This window comes from Heloderma suspectum, chromosome 4, assembly GCF_057233095.1.
Source record: "Heloderma suspectum isolate Gila_16-S chromosome 4, 16-S_ref, whole genome shotgun sequence".
Classification (NCBI taxonomy): domain Eukaryota; kingdom Metazoa; phylum Chordata; class Lepidosauria; order Squamata; family Helodermatidae; genus Heloderma; species Heloderma suspectum.
Window position 1 is genome coordinate 115,734,333 of NC_139461.1, and position 20,070 is coordinate 115,754,402.

The 20,070-nt window shown below is 43.3% G+C and overlaps 1 protein-coding gene across 1 annotated transcript in view; it reads right to left on the reverse strand.

Annotated features, from left to right (window-relative positions):
* Positions 1-756: 756 nt before the first annotated feature.
* MYLK4 (myosin light chain kinase family member 4) overlaps positions 757-20,070 on the reverse strand; it is a 38,393-nt gene continuing 19,079 nt past the window's right edge. Inside the window, exons 4-13 of the mRNA XM_084848129.1 lie at positions 19,598-19,860; positions 16,785-16,890; positions 15,159-15,252; positions 13,551-13,660; positions 11,949-12,090; positions 6,455-6,525; positions 5,008-5,136; positions 4,047-4,199; positions 2,595-2,673; positions 757-804 (exon numbers count right to left, since the gene is read on the reverse strand). Of these exons, the coding sequence (XP_084704255.1) occupies positions 757-804; positions 2,595-2,673; positions 4,047-4,199; positions 5,008-5,136; positions 6,455-6,525; positions 11,949-12,090; positions 13,551-13,660; positions 15,159-15,252; positions 16,785-16,890; positions 19,598-19,860 (1,195 nt within the window). The remainder of the gene's footprint in view (positions 805-2,594; positions 2,674-4,046; positions 4,200-5,007; positions 5,137-6,454; positions 6,526-11,948; positions 12,091-13,550; positions 13,661-15,158; positions 15,253-16,784; positions 16,891-19,597; positions 19,861-20,070) is intronic.

Sequence of the window (20,070 nt, forward strand, 5' to 3'; positions counted from 1 at the left end):
CTACTAGTGGGCAATATTTGTTGAAACTTAGAAGTCAGAGGAATATAAGGTTTCCAGGAATTGGAGGTAGGTGGTGGTAGTGTTTCAGTGCCCTGTATAAGCTCTTTGAAATTATGCGAAACTGTTAACATTCCAAGATAAATTATGCAGTCCATACTGTGCACATTTTCTATATTTCTGGTAGTTGTAAAATTCAGCTGTTCTTGTGGCTAAATTCAGTGCAGAATATGCTTTCTTTTTCTTTTTTTTAAGCACAGCTTTGCTTATAATCAAATGAGTTGCAGTATGATTGTATGTATATCTTTACTTGCAAGTCAACCCCACTGTGCTCACTTACTCCCAGGAAAGTGTGTCTAGGATTTCAGCCTTAGTATCACTAATCAAACACTAGTACAGGTGGCAATGGCAACTGAACATGCCATACTAATTTGAAGCTTTTTCTTTCTGGTATTTACTGAAAACCAGTGCACATGTTATGGCTACCCTATGGGAGCCACTCTGAGTAATTGCACATGGTTGCTATTTTTTGCTCATCACAAAGATCCAATGATTTTTTTTTCTTTTCTGGCTACTTGAGGCAGCAGGAAGAAACTCACCCAAACCATGTACTGACCACGCTAACTTGCAACCACCACCACTGAGCGCAAGTCTAAGTGACCTCCACATGGTGGCTGCTGTGTGTGCACTAGGCCTGATAGCTGATACCTTCCATAGATACAGTAGAACTTGTTACCAACCTTCCATTTCTCAGAGAGGCTATGGAGCTGCAGATGCCTGAAATCCAGAGGAACTCTTAGCCTTCCTCTACAAAAGCAAGAGAGAGAAAAGATAATATCATAAAATTGTCTTGGCTGGAGTCCGAACATTGCGGAATATTTAAAGCAGAAAACAACTGTAGCTCCACCTCTTTGTATGTATGGGTATTTCTGCGTAGGTGGGCAAAACACATATAAAAGACTCAGCGCATGTAGTAGAGTTTTAGGCTTGGTTCACTTAACAAGGCAATGACAATCTTGACGTGATGGAGAAATGGGTGTACCTCTTATGTGGGATGAAGCCCTTCAGACTCAAGCCAATCATACGTCAGCCTGGGAGTGATGCAGGCAGAACTAGCCCCACGTATTCTCACAGCCCCTTCACACGTTCAGGAAAGAATGCCAGAAGAAGTGTCATGTAAACTGGGGCTTTGCATTATCAACATTCATGTGGAGAGACTGTGTATATCATGGTAGAGATGTGAGTAGTCCCTTTTAATATGAACTACTTCCCACAGCAGCCATTTTGTGAGAGCACCCACATGTTCTCAAAATTCCAAATGTGCCAAGTGACCTAAAAAGGTTGAGGATCCCATACTGAATATTGAAGGGAATTGCTCACATCTCTACCATTGCTGTTTGGGGATATGTCTGATTCTGGACAGAGCCATAAGACAAATTCCCCTTGAAAACCTTTTGGAAGAGAACTTCCTAACCATAATATATGAGAACAACCAGTGGTCCAGATAAACACAAGTTCTCAGGTGGTCCTGATTTTGAACTGTCAGAAAAAACACACACAATTGCATGGCCTTGATCGTAAATGTATGGAAGACTCTCTGTTTCTTAAAATATGGTCTGATCAGCTTTAGAATAATCAGCATAATTAGCACTGCATCACACAAACAGGCCACACACATACGTGAACAGCTTTAAGATACCAGCATTAACACAGACATAAATCCCTTCCCTCCGCATCTGGCTTGCCTGGCTGCAGGGAGGATTTTGCGGGGGGGAGGGAGAGAAAGACGAGCGGAACGCGACCAGCGTTCCCAAGTGGTACTACGGATGAAGGGGGGGGGCTTACTGGACATTTTAGGCCGAGGGACCCCTCCCTTCCACTCCTTTGAAGCATGGCTCCCTCCCTCTCACCCTGTATGCAGTGTGGGTTTTCACTGGTCGTCCTTTTGGGGGCCAAGTAGGGCTTTTTGGTTCATAGTCTGATTGGCCTTGGCTATACGTCTTTCTGCCTACTTCACACTGTAAGTGAGGTCTTGGAGTTTATTTAGGTTGCTGTGGCTTTATTTAATCACTTAGGCTAATTGGTCACATTTAAATAGACAGTTATGTGCAGGCACCTTGGTGGGTTATAGGGATGGTGAGCATTCAGAGACACTGTTTCAGGTGACTGATAAGGCCTTAGGCTTCCAGCTAAGGGTTTTGCGGCCCCAGCTGGGAGATAGGGATTACCTTTGACACCAACTCTACTCATCCACTCTGAGTTTTGTGGCTCGAGGGGAGGTGACAGGGAAAGGCTTCCTGACCCCAAATTGGGCAGTCCTGAGGGGTGGCGATCAAAGACACCACCCTACAGGCAGCAAATGTCTCGCCCAATGCAATGCCAGGCTACGCTGGCTTAGTGAAGATGCCCACCTATTTTTCCCCTTCGCAGATCTGAGCAATTTCAGTAAATGCAGCCCAAATTTCATACAAAATACTTGTGTCTCATCTCTTTATTTCCCCGTCTTTACACCTGCAAAGATGCAGCCACAAGGATTCAGCAGTAGAGTTGACTTAGGAGCAAGATAAGTGATAAATGCAGTATTCAGATCTACAGACCTTAGCTTGGAGTTTGCGATGGAGGTTTTGGTCAGATAGCCAAGGATGCTTCAAAGCTCCAGTTGCACTTATCCTCCAGCTAAAGGAGAAGAAATAGAAATAGAATATAAATATGTGAAACATATGAAATGATTTCAGCACTGGTGTTCACATTTGAAACATGTTCGATGGATCGGTTGCAATGGACAGAAATAACTTGGGTTTTAAACCCAATAAATGGCCCCATGTTTGGTCACGATGATTAGGATCAACTGAAAGGCCATCTTAAGCTTACCGCTGAAGGCAAAATTACATGTTACCTTATTCACACTTAAAAAAAAGCATACTTAAACTTATTACTTTTATTCTGGAGGAAAAGAAGCCATGCAGGACCCCCAATCTAGAATGTGCTCAGGTCCTGTGCCAGTTTCCCACCAAATATCGCTGTCCTCTGGCTGCTATTTGCCCCTGAAGGTGAGGTTTGCAATGTGGAATTCCCTTCCTTTAGAGACCTGCCAATTTTCTGAAAGTGCCATATAATATTTTTTTCTCCAAGTTGGCTTCTGGTGGCCAGGGACAGGGAAGGATCAGGTAGGATTGGAGTTTGCACACTGTAACTGGGATTTTATAATTAGAATACTGTTATCCATCCCAAGCCCTTAGGATTGGGGAAGTGGGGACACTATAAATGAAGTAAATAAATGAAGTATGGTATCTAACTATTAACATGTGCCTTGTTGTTCAGTCGTTCAGTCGTGTCCGACTCTTCGTGACCCCATGGACCATAGCACGCCAGGCCTTCCTGTCCTGCGCTCTCTCCCGGAGCGTGCTCAAGTTCATAAACAATATTGTTCTTTACAGCATCGGACTTTCTTTTCACCACCAGACACATCCACAGCTGAGTGTCCTTTTGGCTTTGGCCCAGCCGCTTCACTCTTTCTGGCGCTACTTGGAAATACCCTCTGCTCTTCCCCAGTAGTATATTGGACACCTTCCGACCTGAGGGGCTCATCTTCCGGTGTCATATCTTTTAGCCTTGTGATATGTTCCATGGGGTTTTCTTGGCAAGAATACTGGAGTGGGTTGCCATTTCCTTCTCCAGTGGACCACATTTTGTCAGAACTCTCTGCCATGACCTGTCCATCTTGGGTGGCCCTGCACGGGCCAGCACGGCATAGCTTATGGCTTCACTGAGTTACGCAAGCCCCTTCGCCACAACAAGGCAGTGATCCATGAAGGGGAACATGTGCCTAATTCTCTCCTATTGGATTAAATGATACCTAAAATGTTCTTAAGTTTGTACACCTCATACCCTGACTTGTTTTACTGGATGTAAATGTTAAAGATCTCCATGTGGTTCTGTGAAGCTTATCAAATGCCACTAATGAATGTAACACTCCATCATCTAGTACTTGTGTAAAAAAAGAAATTTTCAGTGCAGGGGAACAACAGGCTAAAGGTTACTGGCATTACCCCTTTCCCTTGATGAGAAGCTTAGTGATGAAGTCTTTGGCTTCCTCAGACACCTTTGAAAATTCTTCATCTTCAAAGTCCCACCTACAAGCCAGGATGTTGTTCAAAGTCTCATTATCATCATCACCCAGAAAAGGAGATAACCCACTAAGCCTGTGGGGGGAGGGGGAGACAAAATGTATGCAGACTATGTAAATCAAAGGGTAATATGCACCTCACTCCTGAACATCAAACAAAATCTCAGTGTCAATTTGAGCAACAACCTAAAGATGGAGACAGATACGGGTAACGTTTGTATTTGTATTTTATTTTTTAATATAAACCCCTTATTTGTTTCTTCATCCCAGCAGCCCTAGGGACAGTCCTAGGTGTAATCAGAAGCCATCATGATAGCACTTTGCAAAGCCTAATTTGAAGGTCTGCAAGCAATTCCTGCATTCAGTCGTAAGCCTGTGACTAAATGCAGACTCTGGGCTGGACCCAGGATCTGCCTTCTGCAAGAAGAAGGGAGCTTACATTAGAGGGAGGGTTCTGCTCGTGGAAAGTCCCTCCACACGACTTTTGGTGATCCCCCATTCCCCCCCCCCCACACACACACACAAGCCACAGCTTACCCCATTCTGCAAGGTCTCCTGGCTCTCTGTGTGGTATTTTCAGGGGGCTGAAAGGAGGCGTGGGTGGGAATGTCCACTTCCGCCCATGCAGCTGATCAAGCATAAATCTGGGTCCAGCCCTCTATGCCTTCAACAGCAGCCAGATTTTTCCTTCCCCACCTCAGCACATCTCTTTTGTTTACCACTGAACTTGATTAAGGGTTCTAGAGAACCCTTCAAAAGCTTGCACACTCTTTTGTGACCTTAGGGTTGGCCTGATAAAGGTGTTGCCCTAATATGGATTTTGTCACCACATCAAATTGCCATCAGAAAAACACAGTGAGCATTTAGGCCTTAGCCCTACTTACAACATGTAGGCAATGACACCTATACTCCACATGTCGGTAGGAAAGGAGACAAAGTCATAGTTCACAACTTCAGGAGCAAGGAACTCTGGAGTCCCAAAGTTGACCTTAAGCTTCTCCCTTGGTTTATATCTAATAAATAGCAATGAAATGAAATACATGAAAAACAATGGCAGCAAAGAGGACTTCTGCAGCACATATTGGTACTTTTAAGAATTCAGCACTAGAAAGTTTCAAACAAGTAATTGATGGTGGCAGGGAAATGGGCACCTGTTAGGATGGTGTCAGGATACTATGTCAATTTTCCTGCACATTATAGAAGGGAAGAACTCAGCAAGAGTCTGTGGCTTATTGTTATCAGCCCTGTGTTTATTGCAATGTGCAATTCTACCCTTAGGAAGCATAATGAAGGAGAAAGGAACAGATTCAGAACTGTGGGTCACACTATACCTTATGTTAAATGTGTAGCATGTAACTGAACCTATTCGTTTTTCTTTCCTTTTTTTTTTTTACTCCAGAGCAATTGCACACCAGAGCACTTTGGGAAGAGAGGATTAAACCTTCACCCTCCCCCTGTTTGCTTCCCAAAATTCATTTAAAAAAGAAAAAGTCTCCACTGGAGTCAATGGAGCTTTTTCCTTTACTCCCTAGGCCCAAGGGGGGGGGGGAGAATTTTGGAAAGCAAAATGTGGGAGAGGTTTAATCCTCCCCTCCTGGTTCATGCTGGTCCTGATCCAAATCAGGACCATGTGACCTTACTCTAAAGTAAAAAAAAGGAAGAAAGAAAAAGAATAGGCTCAACTACATGCTACACAATTAGCATAATGTGTTATTATAATTTAAGCCTTCTCCAACCTGGTGCCCTCTAGATGTGTTGGACCGCAGCTCCCATAATTCCCAGTCAGCCTCTGGACCTTCATCTGTCTTGTCATGCTTTTGTAATAGTTAAGACTGCTGTTTAATGTAGTACCTTTGTCCTGAACATATGATGTGAAATGAGCCCCATTAAAATCAGCCCATTGGATGTGCTGTGTATCAGAAAGTTAATCTGGAAGAGTTGCATTAATTTTGATGATCTCTCTAGCACTCTACTGCAAAGGTTCTTGTCTCTCCTTAACATCCTGCACTGAATTCTTTGGGAAGAAGCAGAATTCATTGAATTGCTCTTCTAGTTTACTAAGGCATTTTCAAAAACAAACAAACAAAAAATAGTGTTTTCAACCCTTGGTGAGAACTGGAAGCTCAAAAACTTTGGCCCACAAATATATACTATTGGATCCATCATCTAAACTAGAGGGGGTAACTATGTCCAAGGTTGACCACCTTCCGTCTAGTGGAATGATTAATGCTATTGAACCATTCTTCCCAAATATTGCTTCCAATGCAAGCGGACACTGGATTTATCATTTAGGAAAAGAGAGGTGCTGGTTGCTTGATTAAAACAACATACCTCCTTGCCAGCCCAAAGTCGATAATCTTTATTTGATTTGCCTGTCGATTCACACACAGGATATTCTCAGGCTGCCAGAGAGAAAAAAGAGCACACCCATTTATGAGAAATGGTAAATGAATTGCACTGGAATCAGCATTCAAAACACAGCAGAGCATAAAAATATGCATCTCAGTGCTGGCGTCTTGAAGCAGGTTAGGCTCTGTGGATAGCTGAGACTATAATCATGTGGCATTTGAGGCTGGGAATGCTCTGCCCATACAGCTTTTCCCTCGCTGTGGCATTTTTTGTTTGACATAATGCAGCTACTCAAGATAAAGAACTCATTAGCTGAGCTTTCAGAAAGGGAATGCAAGTACTCTGACTGGACCACAGGAAGTCGATGTTGTGATTTGCAGCCCATTATGAACTGACATGGGGACATTTAAGAAAATGCTTTCACAGTTCTTTGAAATTTATCTTTCAACTTTAGACTTCTTCATTCACTGCTCTTCTTAACCCATTATCTGCATGGGATGGGTGAATCTGTGTCTTTCAGTTTCTCAGTTTTCTGATCTTAAGTTCAGTTCATCCTGGACTTTGATTTTTTTTTTTAAAGTTTACATGAAAATTTATATACATTTTTGTATTACATTTCTCCTAATACATGCATTTTTTAATACAATTTTGTGTACAATTCACTTTGGGGGGGGGCAAGGAATTTCCCTAATATAATACACTTTAACATTAATTTCACTAGATACATAGTTTTGTATGTCTTTTTTAAATTGGAGAACTTCACTACTAAATTGAGAGAAGGGTGAATTTCGAAGAATAACATTGTATTACATAGGGCTGTGCATGGACCCCCCCCCGCTTCGCTTCGGATGTCGCTTCAGACCCTCCAAATCAACCCCGCTTCAGCTCGGACTGATTTGGGCCCCCTCTGCTTGACTTTGATCTGGATCCAAAGCGAGATTCAAATATCTGGATCACCATTGACTTGCATAGGAAAACACATATGGCCACAACTTTTTCAGTTTTCATGATAAATACATGCAACTTGGAGTCCTCTCTGCCCCCATGGAAGGGATCCCAACTGCCAAATTTCAGACAGTTTGGCCCAGTATGTTTTAAGCTATGCGTGGCTGAAATTTGATTTTTTCCACAAAAACTCTAGAAGCAAAGAGCTATACCGCTCAGTCTCGCACCTGCTTCTCTTCCTGCCTGCTTGGCCGTCGAGGACCTCTAGCTGTCTGCTGCTCATAAGGAGGAGACAGCTAGCTAGCAGCAGGGAAATGTGCTGTGCTGCTGGTCAGCTGTCAGTGACAGCCAACCGGGCAGGAGGAGGAGGAGGCATGGCACGCCCCCCCCCCACTGCTAGCTGTCTCCTGCTCATGAGGAGGAGATGGCAAGCAGCTGGGGCGTGCACCACACCTCCTCCTCCTTCCGCCTGGGCGATTCACAGAGCTTTTTGCATACAAGTCTATGTGCACACATGGACTTAAAGTATGTGCAAAAAGTGCTGTGAATCACCCATATACTCAAGTTTCATGGTGCTTTTTGCATATAAGTCTATGTGCACGTAGACTTCCAATTGCCATGTTTTTTTAAAATATGGTGATCATGGAGGAGATGGAGGGACCGGGGAGCAGAGGAGGGGCTGGATGGGTGGGTGTCCGGAGAACCTGGACGGGGTGGGTTCTCACATCCCTAAGTAACACCACCAGAATGATCTCTGTCTCTGACATGCAGCCATTTTCTCCAGTTATTTAGTCTTCCCCCCCTCCTCCACCACTGTCTCTGATTGGAGATTGCTGGTAGGGATGTCAGAGAATTCCGCGACGGATCTTGGTGAGGCCGAATGCAAGTGCATTCGGCCCCCTGAAATCCATCGCGGAACGAAGCCCCCGCCTCCCCCAACCCACGAAAGTTGGGCGGCACGAAGCCCCCACCCCACAAAAATAGTGCGAAACGGAGCACTTACCTGCTCCCATTGGCACCGACTTGCGAATGGCGGCCGCCCTGCGGCCGCCATTCGCTTCCTCTTTCATGCTGTGATAGGCTACATAGATACATACGTAGATTATCACAGCTAACGCAGGGACGCCTTTTGTGTAAGGTAATGTAAGTTACATTACAACTTGATTAGATTGGGTCGAGATCGACACTACTGCTTTATAGAGGTATTGAAGTGCACTGATGGAGCAAATTACGCATTCAATATGCTGTTTTTGTAGTGTTATTTCCTGCTTATTATTCCATATTATTTAATATACCATACCACAACACATGTCATCATGTGTCCTACAAGATATAAATGTGCAAGAGGGATATAGCGTTACCATGATGGGATTGGGATGATATGACACAAGGTGCAGCTCTGGCCTGGCTTTCGCTTGCACTAATTGCACTTGTTCTGATGGTAGTTACGCAACTGCTAGCAGAACGACACCAACTCTTGTAATTTTTTCAGTAGTGCAACATGGGATATAAACCTTATTATCTGATATATTAATGCCGGGCAAACCAGCTGCACACTGTTCTTCGATATTAACTAAGAGGGAAGTCTTATAGGTTAAATGCAGCTGGACTGTCAAAAGGCAAATTACCCAAATCCTGTTTTTATGGATCCTGCTGAATAGAATAATGAAGGACTCACCTTTTAAATCATAGAATCATAGATTCATGGGGTTGGAAGGGGCCTACAAGACCATTGAGTCCAATCTCCTGCTCAGTGCAGGAAGCCTGATTTCCAGGCAGTCTCCCATCCAAGTACTAACCAGTACTTAGCTTAGCTTCCGAGATCAGATGAGACTGTCACAGCCTCTGCTGAGATGATGCATGAGTTTGTTTAAAGGATAGCTATGTGAGATTTTTGGTTTGAGCCTTCAAGCGCCTTCCCTTGCACTGTCTCACAAATTTACACTTGCCAGAATAAGGACAAATCATGGATGTCTACAACATAGGAATACCCAAAAGTTAACTCTGGCTGGAATCCACAAACCAGATAAGATACCAAACTTGGGTTTAAAAAGATTTTAGTCCAATTACATTCATAAGACTAAATAGTATTAACTCCAGGTACAGCGACACAAATTAATGAGGCTATGTCTTCCAATGGACTAATTAGCACTTTATGCATGCTTTGGAACTAGACTGAATATTTCATCAAACAAAAGTAAATGTTAAAAGGATAATAAGGTGACATAAGCTAATTTATATGCCCATTTCAGTTTCAGACTCAGTGCTTTCTGCAGACAAAAGCTTGGCAGGACCAATAATTAGATTTTCCTCTTGGCTGAAGGCGAATGAAGTGGTCCCTCTAATTCTAATGTTACAGAACTGAAAGCAGATAGAATGTCCAAGTCATGTAATAGGCATTCATTCTCACCTCCAGTGGTCAAATTCTTTGGGTTCACTCAGTGAACTTCTCAGTGGAAGGAGAGAGAGAGAGAGAGAGAGAGAAAAGAAGCGGCAGCATACGTTGCTTTGGCTTAGGGCAGACTGACATGTTGCATGCACATGACAAAAGCCCAAGGCTGCCATTCCTAGCTAAAAGCAGCTATGGCATCAATGGCTGGGCATCTGGTAGGGCCCATGTCCCAGCAAGGAGCCCACCAACAACTGGAGGTTTCCCAAATTCCTGCTGGGGGTGGCCGGTTGCTACTTCTCCTCCTCTCTACCACCACTCTCTTGCTCACTTCTTGCCTACAGGGCTTATAGTTACCCAGATGTGCCTGGCCTGAGCCCCGCAAAAAACACTTCCATGCAGTCAGCAGCCAGCCTGCCCAGATGTCCTGCCCAGGGGGCCAAACTACATGTCACCTTTCTTCTTTTTAAAGGATAGAGGACCCAATCTGGATCAGGACCCTAGTATAGGCAGGGTTTAACCCTTTGCCCCCACTCCACTTTGGGTCCAATCAGAGCACCGCTGCTCCCACACACACACACACACACACAATTTACATTAATTAATTATGTAATTTACATTACTCCAAAGTAACCAATTAAAACAAACAGATCATGTTTTGGCAATATCAGCTGGAAACATGGGGTTCTGATCTGGATCAGGACTGCAGCATGGGGCAAAAGGTTAAGACCTCCTGCCCCGCATGCTAGGTTCCCAATCCTGATTGGGTCCTCCAGGCTTACTTTAGAGTAAAGAATTAAACAAGGTATATAAAAATGATAAAAAATATGTCTTTTGAGTAACATGCCTTTTGGCCCCAGGAATAGTAGTACCAAGGAAGGGGAACACAATGCAGAACAGGGAGGATGCATGGGATCCTGGCTGCTGGGTATGGAAACACTTAGCCCTGGTCTTGCTACTGGGGCTGAGGGAAGGCCAGCCTCAGTGCCTGGACCTCAAGCAGCTTGGTGGTGGCAACTGATACAGTTGTAGCAAGGAGGCGGAGGAGGAGAAGTGCCCCCCCCCCCAAGCTGCTTCTCCTTGCAGAGTTTCAAATGCGTTCTCCAAGTGGCAAAGTTTGCTTGTCATTCCCTCCCCCTCCCAGACCAACTTTTGCTTACAAAAAGCACTTGCAGGCTTTTGCTACACAAGTTTGTGTGTAATATCTATTTGGTTCAGCCTTGTTCATCCTGCTGCCCACCAGCTGTTTTGGATGACAACTCCCAGCATTCCTCTCCGTTGGCTGTGCTGGCTGCAGCTGATGGGAGTTGAAGTCCCAAATGTCGGGAGGACATCAGGTCAGGGAAGGTTGATTTAGCGGTCCTTCTCCGGGAGCCCCTGCCTAAGAAAGTAAGGTGGGTGGCTACCAGGAGGAGGCCTTTTCTGCTGTGGCCCCCCAGCTGCGGAATGAGCTCCCTAGAGAGGTTCACCTGGCACCTATGTTGTATTACTTCCAGTGCCAGGTGAACACCTTTTTATTCTCCCAGGCATTGTAGCATTTCAGCTTCCTAGTCTTTTAGCTTTGGTGTTTTAAATCTGTATTTTAAATCTCTGCATTGCTGCTAGGTTTTATTCTGGTTGTATTGTTATATTGAGGTTTTAATGTTTTTATATTGTTTTATCCTGTACTTTTTTCTTTTAATTTTTGTGAACCACCCAGAGAGCTTCAGCTCTTGGGTGGTATAGAAATAAATAAATAAATAAATAAATAAATTCATTTAGTCCCTAGAGCTGAGTTCTAGTTATGACAGTCTTTGTGGTCATCAGCTGGATATCCATTTACTATCAGTATTGAAACATGAGATTTTAGCTTAGTAGGGATTAAGGGCAGACGTTATCTATTTCCACTCCATGTGGGTTTTGCATGTATTTAGTCATAAATCCATTCTGTCCAATTTCCACATCAGTCTGCAAATGTTCTTTAAAAATGCATGAAAATTCACACTTATTTTCATATGCCATTTCTAACATAGGCATTTTGTATGCAATTTCCCCAAATAGATACACATTTTGTATGCAACTTTCCCTAATACGCACATTTTACATGCATTTTCCCCTAATTGTCACAGTAATCACATGGGTGGTATAACCAATGCACAGTACCTTCAAGTCTAAATGGAGAATGTACATCTGATGCATATACTGAATCCCTTCACAGATCTGCTTTATGAACAAGATGGTATCCATCTCTGTCAAGTTGCAGTTCTCATCAATAATTCGATCAAACAGTTCTCCTCCCTCCACACTGAAAAGAAAGACGTAATTCAAAATTCATTTTGCAGAAGGTGCACACAGACAAGAGTGTATGCATTCTATGTGAGTGCGTGCATATGCGCACACACACAGAGAAAAACACACGTGAATTATATGTGCAATTTGAAAAAACAAAATGTGCCTTTCAGGATTAAACTGTCTCTATGGTTTAGGGGTGTTTGTGTGTTTAAGAAACAAAGCTCTGGAAGGTGGGGAAAGCATGAAGATTTGGTTTAGATGAGCAGTGGTTCAGGGTGAGTGGAAAATAATAGTCACCAGAGATGGGCTGATTGCTGAGTAGGGTATCTTGGCTTTCCGTGTAATGGTGTTGCTTTCTTCTTCTTTTTTGATACTGTAGTCCCCTAATGTAGCAAGTGACTTTTGAAACGTCTCCGGTTTCTAAAAGTGGCTTGTGATGTAGTATGTGCAACAAGGTCCTACTGTGTCCTACTGCACACAGATACGTGGGATACATGTCTTTCGAAATGCAGTTCATTTTGGGTGCAATCCTATGGGATAGATGCCCATAGGATGAAAGGCACCAATCTGGGATCCCTACACCCACCCTAAACCCTGCTGGCAATAGCTAAGCAGGGTGGGAGGAATAGCAGAGGCACCTTTAGCCTCTCCATCTTCCAAAAATTAATTTTACATTAGATGGGCCTCTGAGGCTGTCTAATATGCTCACCTTGCTGGTGGCAGGGATGGAAACTGAGAGGCCTGATGGATCTATGGCCTCTCCCCTCCCCTGCCCCAACCCACCCATTTGCTCCCCTCTTGAAGTTGTGATGCTGACCTTGGGAGAGGGAGCTGCTGCAGAGCTTTCTGTGGCAGCTGGGAGGAGTGGGTGGTGGTGGTGGGAGGTCCACAATAGGGTTTTTTCCTCCAAGGTCCTCCGAGCTCTGTCTCTGGCCTTGGAGGAGGAGACCTGCAGCATCTGAATCCCACTCAGATAATGTGTATGGGGCATACTTCTCTTAAAACTGGAAGTACTGGCCCTATGTTGCACAGCCAGAATGGAAATAATAACTGCTATACATTTGCCCCACATAGCAGAAAATTAACTGAGATTTACAATCCGCAACACACACCATCAATGACAAATAATGCCTGATAATGATGATATGACTCTTAGGACTCATTCCTCTTCGGCCATTATGTAAACCCTGTAAACCTGTCCCAAGATAGAGGTGTTATAGCAACATGAAGATGCAGGCTGAGAGTGAAGTAATGAATAGTTCGCAGTGGCTCTTGTTGGATGCAGACTGGCGGAATTCACAGGACTTCATCTCCAGCCTGCATCCCCATGCCCCCATAACATGTATCTTGGAAAAGGTCTGCAGCAGCTGGGCACCCTGTTGACACTGTAAATAAGTAGTGGGGGAGTACGAGTACACCAGTGCAGACACAGCCAAGAAAAGGAAGCAAAAGAAATATTAGATGGACACGTACTATTCCATGACAAGAATAATGTCATTTTTGGATTCAAAGGCATCATACAGCTGAATGAGGTTCACATGGTTCAACTGATTCATCACGGTGATCTCATTCTTTACTTCATCCTATGTAGAACGAAAGAACAACATTAAGTTGTAGTAGAGATTGGGTCCATCACTTAACCTCACTGCTGCTACTTCTGGTTTATTTTATTTGATTTATTTGATTTGTACTATGCCTTTCTCCCAAAAATGGCACTCAAGGCAGTTCCCACCATTTCATTTGAAAAGTTCAATCATATACCCTTTGAGTCAAAACTTTAAAAGCTTGTTGCTACTCAAGCATTAGGATGGATTTGAATGAAATACCCATTGAGCTAATTTTATGTAAAATTATATGGGACCATTTACTAGAATATGAATCTGTTAGCATTGGATGTACAAAATGAGCTATTGATAAAGAAAAATGAAGATGTAGCCAGAATGTTAAGTGTCTGGACCCACGCTCTGGTATTCACAAATCCTATACCAGTTCCCAAACACATGGCTGCATACTGTATACAGTTAGGTACATCCAAAATACAATGCAAGAAAAATGCCTGAGCCTTTTCCAGAACAGAATTGTTCAACTCAATCCATATAAGGAGACCATATAGCAATTGAGCCATCTTTGCAAGACAATGAGTTTCAGTATCTCCCTGCAATAGCAAAGCAAGATTGCACACATTCTGTGGGGGAAACAGCTTTGAGCTGCTAGAGAAACCAGCAGAAGGTATTTGGTATATGGAAATGGCGAGTATATAGGGCAGAATCCAATAGGGCACTTATGACCCCTCCAATTCTCTTCTGCCTCACCAATTCTGTTGCACAAGTGGCCCCTACCGCTTGCACAGTGTCGATTTAGTGCTTCTGAGGGCAACCTGAAATGAGCAGAAATGCTTGTTTCTGGAAGGAGGTAGGTCGGCAGAGCTCAAGTAGGGGAGCTCCGCCAACCTGCCTGCTTCCAGAAATGAGTGTTTCTGCTCATTTGGGGGCTTCTGCTATGAAGTGCTAAATCTCCCTTACATGAGTGGTGAGTCCTACTTGCGCAATGGTATCAGTGGGCCCCACCACTTGCAGAAGGGAATCGGTGGGGTGGAAGGGAATTGTACAGAATTGTTCGGAATGCTGGGCAAGATGTACAAATAGCCTGACCTAGTATAAGGCAGCTTCCTAGCAAAAAGTAGGACCAATCCCTGCACTACAACGAGTCTTTGATAAAGATGCTTTTAGGTAAAAAATAACAGCTGAGAAAAATGAACTACATAAGGAAACTTCTGAAATAAATAAATGGAAAGAAATTAGAACAAGACTGATTGTGGATTTACAGGCAATCTAATTATAGTCTATTGACCTGGTGGAACTGGGATTCAGATGGGTGGAAGTGGGGAAGAAATAACTGTCCCCACAGTTGTTTGCACAAATGTGCAAGTACTGGCACAATAAACCAAGGCAGATGGGAGTCGGTAGCACTAACAGCCGCCACTTGGAAGAGCTTGAGCAGGCAAAACAAAATCTCTCAGTAACAAAACAGCATATTCCAGGTTCTGCCACAAGCTGTTGTTCACACTGTAGCTACCCTTACCTTTTCCTTGACACCTCTGGCTTTAATAATTTTGGCTGCTAATTTGAGACCTGTTGACTTTTCTTCACATTTATGCACCTGACCAAATCGTCCACTGGAGAAAGAAAAGAGGAAAACATGGGTGAATCTATCCAGGACCCATTTGGCTTTAAATTGTCTTTGGGACAAGAGAATGGTAACATTAGGACAAACTGATCTAGCAAGTCTCACATTCTAATGAAAGGGGATTAGATACATTCATGGGGGATAAGGCTATCAGTGATTACTAGTCATAATGGCTATATACTACCCCCAGGACCAGCTGTATTTGTTGTTGTTCAGTCGTTCAGTCATGTCCGACTCTTCGTGACCCCATGGACCATAGCACGCCAGGCCTTCCTGTCCTCCGCTCTCTCCCGGAGTGTGCTCAAGTTCATCCAGCTGTACTACCTAGAGTTTAATGATGCTGTTGCCATCATGTCCTGCTTGTGGGCTTCCCAGAGACATCTAGCTGGCCACTGAGAAACAGGATACTGGATTAGATAGGCCTTTGGGCTCTTCCAGGGACCTTCTGATGTTCTTAGCCTGTTCTGTTCACTAGAACCCCATTCCCTGAAGCAGGACAACATATAGCAATTGTTCCTTTTTGGTATTGTTTTTCTGACTTCATGTGGTTGTGCTAAGGGGTTTCTGGAGCTAAGAAGACGACAGAAGGACATCAGGTCTCATCCTCTGTCTCAAAGCAGAATCCTCCATACCTCAACTGTCTGCTCAGTCCACCAATTAATGCATATAATCTAAATCACAAGGGCTGGCAGCATTCAGACATTTGATCCGCTATCTGCAGTCTGTACATTCTAACAGTAGATATACCATGTAGGACAGACAATAATTTGTCTCTTAGTTCTACTGCTGGACCTCTGGAAACCTCTAACAACTCTACCCAAAATAAGATGAAAGATACCAAAGGGAGGCATGCCAGTGTAAGTTTAGAGAAAAACAATGGGCGTTACCCTTAGACTGACCCCTAAATTGCATGGAGTGATTGGTAGGATCTAGGGGTGCTTCTAGATTAGGCTTTTATTGTGAAACCACCCTGCCACATTCATGGAATGTTACGGGGGGGGGGAGCAGATGTGATTGTCTTCCATTTCTAACCCTCCCATATTTTCCCATCATTCTTTGTTTCTTTTTTTCTTACCACTGAAAATCCGTTACGGAGGGAAAGATGGAAGAGCTGCGCACTGTCTTTTTGATTGGTAGTGCTAGGAGCTGTTCATCTGGAAGCACCCAGGGTTGAGTTAAAAATGTTTGTGGACTTTCAAAGGTATCGCTGCCCTAACTAAGCTTGTGAGGAAGCTGTTATACTGCTTTTTACCAATGCCTTGAAAATAGGCCAAAATAGGCCAAAATGAAAAGGAAACATTAGTTGAACATTATTTTTAAAACTGTCAAATATGTTACATAACCATGGATGGTGATTTTGTGCCCTTCTCCAGGTTGCATTTGGGTGGCTTTCCTTATTATTCCACCCTAGTTACTCTACTGCCTAATAACCACTGCAGTATTCTTTTGTTTTAATTTTTTAAAAATTGATAATTTGATGAGATCCCTCCCTGTGCTAACAATGTCTCTAGATGCACTTACCCTCCCAAAATGTCACCCTTGTGGATGTGATAAAAGGTATTGATCCCTGTTCTTTTTGCTGAGACCATCCGGTGATCAAAGGGGGCTGGAGGTGGTGGGCTGTCATCTGCAAATGATAAGACAGAGTGCCTGTTACTGCCACAGACGACACTAAGAAATGTGCTTATTATTATGTGCGTTATGCATCATTTCCAAGAAACAGGCAGTGCACAGACTTGTTAAAAGAAGTAGTAATGCTCACTTATAGAACAGAGCCAGAGGATAACTTCTAATGACCACTAACCATCTAATTCCACTCCAAAAATGTTGAGCAGCCCTGGGTTTTGTTTTGTTTTTATCATAAAAGCTTTCGTACACTTTCCAGACTACATTTCAGAATTCAGGATGGCCACTTAATGCCTTGCCAAAAAAGAGGAAATGCATCACCAAAAAACCCTGAGGACACCGATTTGCATACATTTTGCATGTGCTAATTTATATGCATATGTGCCAATTTGGAAATAATTAACATAATTTAAATATAAATACAATACATCTCACCAGTTTGGGGAAGATTGTGACCAGGTGACCTGTGTGCCTGCTCAGTCTACAGTCTGGGGGCTAACTGTTGAGGGGCAACTTCTGGGTCCCTGCTGCTCTCCCTTCTGCTGATTCTTTATCTTTAAACTGGAAATGGACTGGACAGCTCTCCAAACAGAGGACATCTTCAAATAAAGTACTGTTCTCTGAGAGCCCTTCAAAAAGAGGACTGTCCTCTGTAAATTAGGACCCAGGAGCACTCTGTCAGAATTCCCAGTTCTGCAGTTGAATGCATCAGAAACTGGAAGGTTCCAGGACGTTGTAGAGACTCCGGGAGCTTCTTCAAAATGGCCAGACCCATTGCACACACACAGGGTTGCCATTTAGAGAGGGCAGGAGGGGCAATTGCCCCACCTCCTGTGTTTCGGACTACAAGTCTGAAACATATGCAGCCACATTCCTCTGAGGCACGTCATTAGCAGTTATAGCAAATAACCACAGCAATTGCTTTTAAAAGACATTGCTGTTTTTGAAATTTAATGTTGGATATATCTGAGAACAGGCCTTTGAATATACTGTGATTCTTGGCAACCACCATGAATTCTCTTTGCCTTCCCCCTCATGCTTCCGCACTTTGGATAGCTCCTTTAGAGTTCTGACTGGTCCTGACTGAAACCTGGAACGGATTCACCGCCCCACAGACATTGAGCCACCAGTCTCCACTGCCTCATTTCAAAACCTTAAATCCTACTCCTGCTCCTTGTGCAGGTCCAGTAAGATGACTCGATCATGCTGCATCAATGCAAGACAATTCTGCTCACATGCAGTCAGGCATATTGTGCCTCAGAAGCCTCCAGAACGTGCATGGAACTGGATTCTATTAAACCCATTCTGATATGATTCTGTCCTGGTACGAATGGCATTGGATTCTCCCACAGCATCCCTAACTGGATGGTGGTGCTTGCCAAGTGGCAAGGCAGGACCCACAAAGCTTCTAGCCACATAGTAAGCCTACAACTGGGGATACATGGTGGTGGTGATGACACATGAACACAGGATTTATCATGTGGTGGTCACAGGCTACAGAGCCACCTCTTCACTGGTTAAAGCTGCCTCACGGTAAGCTTCTAGCTTCTACTGCCTGAATCCCACCCCCAAGAGTTCAGAGGTGGAGTTGTCAGACGGGGAAATTCTGAGCCTGTTCTGATAACGTTTTACATCAATCAGGTAGTTTTTGAGAGGAATTTGTGTGGATGCAGATGCATGAAGTCATGTTGTCAGAATACATCATCCACTCAGATTGATCTAAGAGGATCCTAACAACTGAATTTATTGGGAATCTTGGATCCATTTTACGGATTCATCTATGATCGAGTTGTCCTGTCACCTGCACAGGTACATCTGAGAGCGACCAGGGGGAGGCCCTTTCTGTGGTGGCTCCCTGCCTTTGAAATTCTCTCCCCCTTGATGGTGTTTTTGCGCCTGTTGAAAAACACATCCGTTTACCCATGCATTTTCTGATTTTCATATCTAGTGTAGAAGATTTTTTCTTTGTTTTCCTCTTTCTATTTTATTTTGTTGTTTTAATTATTTGTACACTGCCCTGTGTTTTGATAATGAATATGGTATATAAATATTTTCAATAAATAATTAAAAAAGCCATCCTCTGAGCATAAAGAGACAACTATGTGAAATCTTTCTGTTGAAAATGGCCATTGCATCTTTATGTTTTACCACTTGTAAGAACAAATAACTAGGGAAGGATTACACAAATTTTTCATTCTGTGGTGAGATCTTCCTCTAAAAAATAATCTCATCAACCCAAGCTTAATTGCATTCATTTTTCTCAGGATTGTACCTTTACTTAAAAACAAAAAATACAATACAATAAAAATTTTAAAAGGCTGATGTTTTAACATTTAAGGCTCAATCCCATGCATATTTAGACAGAGAAAAGGCCTACAACTCCCAGCATGGCTGGGGCATGCTGGGAGTTGTAGACCTTTTCTCTGTCTAAACATGCATCGGATTGCACCCTTATGTGTTTAGCAAAAAGCACAAACCCTGTTAGGCGGCACAAACAAACACAATCAATGCCAAGCAGCAAAGACACTTCACTTTCTCCATGGAAAGCTTTTTACTTTCACATCCATAAAAGGGATTTTCAGCTGATGTGACTTAATGATGTCACGCTTCTGAAGCTTCATGCAGCTCTATTAACTTGTAGGAAACGAATTTCAGATACATTCATTTTGCTTGGGGTTGCCCTGAATATTTTTACAGCTATGTTGTACCTATTTTAATCATGTCTCCTCTTGATGCCTCTTGTTTAGTTTTGCTCTTGTTGGCTATGGAACCAGATCGTTCCCTTTTTTCTGATGAGGCCGGCTCTGCCTTACTTGGTTTAGTCACTTCTTTCAGTTTGTGTTTCTTTGCCATATCTACCCTGCTCTTTTTGTTGATGTCTTTGGCAAAACCTTCATCATTCACACAACGCTTACTGCTGCTGCTCTGCTCGTCTTTCAGAGGGAATGAGGCCTTTTTGCTGTCTTTATGCCTACAGAACAAAATATGGATTATTCTGGTGCCATCTTTAGAGCAAGGGGGGAGATATAAGTAACAAAAAAGGTCAGGAATTCATTACTTTGTAGAGTTTATGTTTCATGACCAAGACCAAGTACATTTATCATGGAAACAGGTTTAACTGGTGAATAGAACAGGAACTCTCTGTACACCTTTTGACAGCCAGTGCAGTGGAACAGGGTTA